General features: G+C 38.6%; 1 protein-coding gene across 6 annotated transcripts in view; it reads right to left on the bottom strand.

Annotated features, from left to right (window-relative positions):
* Nucleotides 1-1084: 1084 nt before the first annotated feature.
* WDR20 (WD repeat domain 20) overlaps nucleotides 1085-5954 on the bottom strand; it is a 45512-nt gene continuing 40642 nt past the window's right edge. For 3 of the 6 annotated variants that reach the window (XM_042047786.1, XM_042047787.1, XM_042047784.1), the window contains one exon: nucleotides 1085-1980. In XM_042047786.1, the coding sequence (XP_041903720.1) occupies nucleotides 1898-1980 (83 nt within the window). In that variant the 3' untranslated portion in view covers nucleotides 1085-1897. Of the gene's footprint in view, nucleotides 3740-5954 lie in introns of all 6 variants that reach the window. The other 3 variants (XM_042047788.1, XM_042047782.1, XR_006019359.1) reach the window with 3 other exon arrangements.

Below are 5954 nucleotides of genomic sequence, written 5' to 3'. Positions count from 1 at the left end.
TCCTGCTCAGTTTCAGTATTTTCCCCATTCCTCATATTACAGAAGAAGACAGATAAGATTGTAAAGCACAGCTCCATCTTGAATAAAGTAGGGAACTAATTCCTGGTTTATAAACTGATCTGGCAGTTTTCAACGTGCCAGCTGTATTGCAAGGATAAGACTTAGTTACTTAGAAGCTACTGCAGTTGCTTCTCCCCAAATGTTCATTCATTTCCTGAAAGCAAATCACTTCTCGTGCCAAAAAAATGTCTTAAGTTTACTTGTAATTAAAAAAATTCTACCCAGCTTTATTTGTTGGAGAGCAGGAAGTGCATTAACGTGCCCACAGATACAGCACATGCACCCTTGGGCAAGTTCATGGTCCTGGGCAAGCAGCTGCTGTTCCATTCTGCCTGCAGGATTCTGCACATCCCTACTGTGAACACTGCTACAGGAAAAAGAGAAGTGTATGATGGATACTTCTATTTTCTGTCATTCTGGGGCTGGACATGGGTGGTTAATCTTGGCAAGAACTACTGAAAACAAGTTAAGTGGTGTGTTGACTGATGAAAAATGACAAGTGTTTAGACAAGCAGCATTAACCTCTGCAAATCCATGGATATGCCTATCCCTATCACACTTACCCGTTTAAGACCACTGAATTATAAATGAGATGCCTGATGTAAGACAAACGAGTCTCAGAAATGCTACTCCAATACGTTAACCCAGTTTCTGACTGACAAGTCAGAAAGTGTGTGCAGGTACTACTGTGGGATCTTCCACTTCCCAACTCCAAATGCACAGGACTACATGATAAAATCCTTACCCCATGAAGTTGCCTCTCTGTGAGATTGCTGGTGTATGATGTATTTATCTTCAGGACATGTTTGGAGATAAGCCATTAAGAACAAGAACAGAACAATTGTATTTCACTTCCCTAATTGAAATTCAATTCTATTAAATATGAAGCAATGTTCTAGATGAGATATTTTTGAAAGGAATTTGTTCTACAAAGTTTAGATAGTATTTCTGTACCAAACATTTAATTCAACAAAGAATTGGTTACATCAAAAGTGATTGGATTTGAACAGAAAGTAAACAAAAATGCATATTCAATATAGTTTAATATGTATTTTCTGAATTAGAAATATCACTTTCTTGAATGAGAATTTCTAGTGTAATGATCCATTACTCCCCTCCCCCATCACTGAATTACATTATTTATACATATAATACAGAGCCAATTGCAGTTGGAAACAACAATATTAAAATAAATGTTTAATAGATACAAAGGATCTTTTCTCCACAACATAGTTTTTCTGGTGTCTGGACACCAATTTTAAAGTAATTCTCTATTAGCATTAAACTATTTAAGTGCAAAACAATTTTGTTTTAAAAAAATCTATGATTGCAGCATCCATCTTCCTGAAAAACATTTTGAAGCCAGAAAGTAATGACTTTCATTTTCCATGAGTGCATTCCAGGCTGTCTTCTAGCCATCTCTGGTTAAAAAAATCAGTGCAAAATAAACAATGGTGAAGTACTAGTTTAACCATTGAACTTACTTGAATTTAAGAAACATATCTTATTTTACACTATATATATATATATCTTTTATTTATATATTTATAGAGAGATTAAATTACACTGGACTTAAAAAGTATAAAGAAAACAAAAATGTTACTACTTTTTCCTGCAGCACCAAAGGAAGCTTTTTGCTTTTTCTTCCATGCAAACTCTTCCTTGGGTGAGCAGCCTAGCAGGATCAGCTGTAGTGAGAACTCCTTACATTTGTCCTTTGCAAGTCACTATGTGATTCACATAATTCCATGTTTACACTCTGCCACATTATAATTTGTGATGCTCTTTGCCTGAAGAACAGCTCCTGGTTCCACTGTCATTACTTCTTGTCCTGTGTTCAGAGATTTGCTAGCAGTAGTGTGATGGCTATACTACAGTTCCACTTGGAGAATTGGCCTGGTTTTGGGATGACAATAAACCCTGCAAACAAAGCAGTTTACATTAATCCAGCAAGAGAACCTGACATGAATTTTATAAAGTTCTTAACCTGAACCTACAATGAGTACAATTGATTTTTACAAACACTTGCTTACTTCAGACATCCTTCTCTCCTACAAAGGCTCTAAGCCACCACGGTCTCAGCCAAGCAGCACACAGAGCTCTCAGGAAGAAATGTGTGCGTTTATGACATGGAATGGATCTGATCCCAGCATTTGGTTTAATCTACCTTGCACTTGGAGTCATTGTGAACTGTGAAACTTTAAAAATCATACACCAAAGAAGTGATCAGCATTTTACTAGGGTGGTGACAAACAAACCTATTCCAGTATCAGTATGTTTGACACCTGACCTGACACAGGGAAATGCTCCATCTCTTATATGTGATTGAGTATTACAAGCTTTGAATAGAAAAATAGATTGTCTAAACAAATACTTGTTTTGGTAATTTTAAAACAGAATGAAACGCTGACAAGAGTTTAGTAAAGATTTTCCATTACAATTTAAGTTCACATTCAGGAAAACTTGTTACCAGCTCTTTTAACTACCGTGCCATTCAAATCAAGAGACTTATCTCACATGCAGCCCCACGACTGCGTGGTACCCCTCACTACACAGAGGCTGCTGCTCTGGATTAAGGCAACTACACCTTATGGATTAGACCTGTGGGTACCAATGGACGGACTCCATTTCAGATTTATACACAGTAGCCCATTTTTAATCATTCACATAAAACTTGATCAGGCTTATTTAGGAAAAGCTTAATGTCAAAATACAATTTAGCCTTCTTAAAAGGTCATTAGTTAGTTCTACGGAATGCCAGCAGGCCAAGGAGCATGCTGGCAGCTGGAAGCACACTGGCAGCTGGAAGCACACCAGCAAGTATCCCCATGCAACTCCTCACCTTGTAGGTATGATAAATGCACTTTCAGCAACTCATCTAAGCAGCTCCCAGCTTATGTTCTTACCTCAAAATTAAGATCCCAGGACTCAGATCCATCAAACTAGACAAGATCAGGCAGCAATTAGCATACAAGAATCATGTTACTTCAGAATCTACAGGAGCTCTTTCACACTTGGATCCAAGAACTGAGAGATCACGATGATGGAAGTAAACCCTGACCTCAGACCAGGCAGAAAGAGGGGAAAGAGGGCCAGATGGACTGGATTCAAGTCATCAAGTTTCTGTTACAACCAAAGCCCTTTTAAAAAACCATCTGATCATTTCAGACACATCATGAATTTGGACAGTTTGCAGGATTTATGGCAGACTCTGTGTGTATATTTGCACATGGTCCATATTACATTTATAGATAACAAAGCACATGGCACTTAACTTGGTGCCCTCCACAGACCACCTGAAAGAACCTGAACACCTTTAACTGTATTTGTTTATGTAGGAAATATCTGATTCAAATACTGTTGAGGTATACTGAAGTGGGTTGTTCTTTACACTTGACATTCAGGATGTGCAAAGATCCTGCCTATTTCATGAGAACAAAAAGTTTCCTAGCTATTAGTTAAGGACTAGATGGTGAAAGAAGGCAGAACTTTAGAGCAAACAAGCCACTGAAGCACTTCAGAAATTTCTACCAGGGAAGTTTTGTTGGAAAATGACAAGGTTGAATCAGAATTCACTAGTTCATTACTGAAGCTTTCTTCACAAGTCTATTAAATTCAGCAGCAACTGGAAGGTCTTTCTTGTCAGAAGATTACATCCACTAAGCAACTTTGAAGTACCCTGGAAAAAGACGTCCAAAGGTATTTGTTTCAGTCTTAATTAAATCAGCAATCCAAACTGTTCATATGCAAATATGTGCTTTATAAGCACACAGAAAGCTCTAGGGATGGCATAATGTCAGGTCTTTTTCAACAGGCTCATAACTACCCTAGACAGAAGGAGAAATAAGCACTATTCTAGTATTCTATATTCCAATACTATTCTAGTATTCTATATTCCAATACTATTCTAGTATTGGATTTACGCTGTAACACAACCAATTGTTGGGAAACAAAATGAAGAATTATTTCTTTTCCTAGGATTCCTCTAGAAACTGGCAGCACATACTAAAATTCAATGTGGTGCCTTATTCCCTGTGAACTACCAGTCACTCTAGAATACAATTTCCAATACTAGGAACAAAGAGTCAGTCCTTGTTCCATCTTGTAGGCTGTGAATGCTCCCTGCTTTGAAGAGCAGCAGTGCAGTGCAGATAGCTTTCAGTGACTACTAGGATTTCCTTATTTCAGTCCTTGCTCTGAATTAATTCTGCAACTCTGAGCAGGCAAGCCATGGGAACACCGAAGTGGAAATAACCTCAAGACCAATATCCTTGTGCTCCTGCGGATGGAAAAAATGTATGCAAGTACTGCCTCAAAAGTTGGACTAGGCTATGATGGCTGTTCAGAAATTCACTCCCATGGGACAGACCAGAAGGTTTTTGAGTTCTTCCAAGTCCCTGATTTCAGAAGACAGATGTTCATACAAGAAAAGCAAGAATATGAATTTGTTTTTTAGGCACATAAGTTTCACTGAAGTGGTAGTTCTCAGTGGGTCCTGATTACAACAAAAATTCTACAGAATTTTGCCATTATATCGGAGCCTTCCAAGCAAGGCTATTCATGAGGTTGTGTTTGGTGTAACATAGGAAACCAATATAAGAAAAGCAAGTGAGAGCTAAAATAAAGTTACTGTTTTGATACAAAAGTTCACCGTAAGAGTCTCATCTGTGATACAAAGGGTGTGGGATTGGAATAGGTGTAGTTACATTCTCTAGAATAATATGATGGGTAAGGTTATGAAAATATATAAAAAGCTCGTGCCTGTAAAGAAAGAATAAAGCCATTGGAGTGCAGTGCTTTCTGTGGTGGAACTACCAAGTCTGGTCAATCAGGTGGGAAAAGATGGAACAAAAGCTGCAGCAATTTATTATGGCAACAGCCAAGCTGGCCCATTTAACAGCTGTGACAGGAACCATGGAAGAGCAGAGCAACAACAGCTGCAGCTCTGCTGCGCAGTGCAGCAGCTTCAGGCTTAAGGACAAACAGATCCCACTGAGCAAGCAGCAGGAACAAATTAAGAGACCGCTCAAAGTTTTGGAAATAAACGTAGTGTTTTATTAGCAGTGGTATTTCGTCAGCATATGAGTCTAGCAGGCATGGGAAACGGAACAGTTACGAGATCCAAGACAGGAAATTTAGTAAAATAATGTTCATCTCAACCTCAGAGAGGGTCCTCCAAGTAGCCACTATCCCATCTGCCTTCTTAATGGGACACTCCACAGCTGAGCGATGCAGCTTTCAGATGGGATAATTTTTCTTAAATCAGTTAGTGCTGTGAATATTGAACACAGGCTGCTTCAGCACTAGTTGCTAGGGCTACCCTGTTTATCGATGCATTCTCTGACTTCCTGAAACACACAGGACTTTGCACATCTGGTAAAAATAGGCTGGCATGGGTAAGAATGAAAAGCCGTAACAAATACAGTCAGGAAGGCCATTTGCACCTGGGCTTCGTGGCACTCATTGCTGGGGTCTGTTCACTGCAGCAGCATGAACACAAACCCTCCTCCCCATTTATGAGATTGTGAGGAGAGGGGTGGGTATGTTTTTAAAAATTCCACATACAATCCAGACAAAAGTCTGGGGCGTTTTTCCAAAGACATGAAACATAAGGTTTCAAAACAGAAACAGATTAATCTATGAATGATCAGTATGTAATTGCTGTATTTAAAAAGAAAAAAAAAAAAATCAGGAAGATACTACAATACTAAGCAAGGAAAAAAGTCAACAGTAAGTACTGAGTTAATATTTTCTTAATTTAAATTAGAAGAGGTTTAATTGGAGACAAAGCTGCAATCTACATAGTTTCACTAATCTAGGTAATAAAGGGCAAGGAGGACACAGAAAGTGCACGTCTCCTTCAGGGAAACAGCTCCGCTGGCACTCAGAACATG

Source organism: Corvus kubaryi, unplaced genomic scaffold, assembly GCF_017639235.1.
Source record: "Corvus kubaryi isolate FWS band 111438036 unplaced genomic scaffold, C.kubaryi_AGA036_p1.0 66, whole genome shotgun sequence".
NCBI classification, from domain to species: Eukaryota; Metazoa; Chordata; class Aves; order Passeriformes; family Corvidae; genus Corvus; species Corvus kubaryi.
Note: the sequence above shows the minus strand (reverse complement) of the source record. Positions and strands in the feature narration are given on the sequence as shown.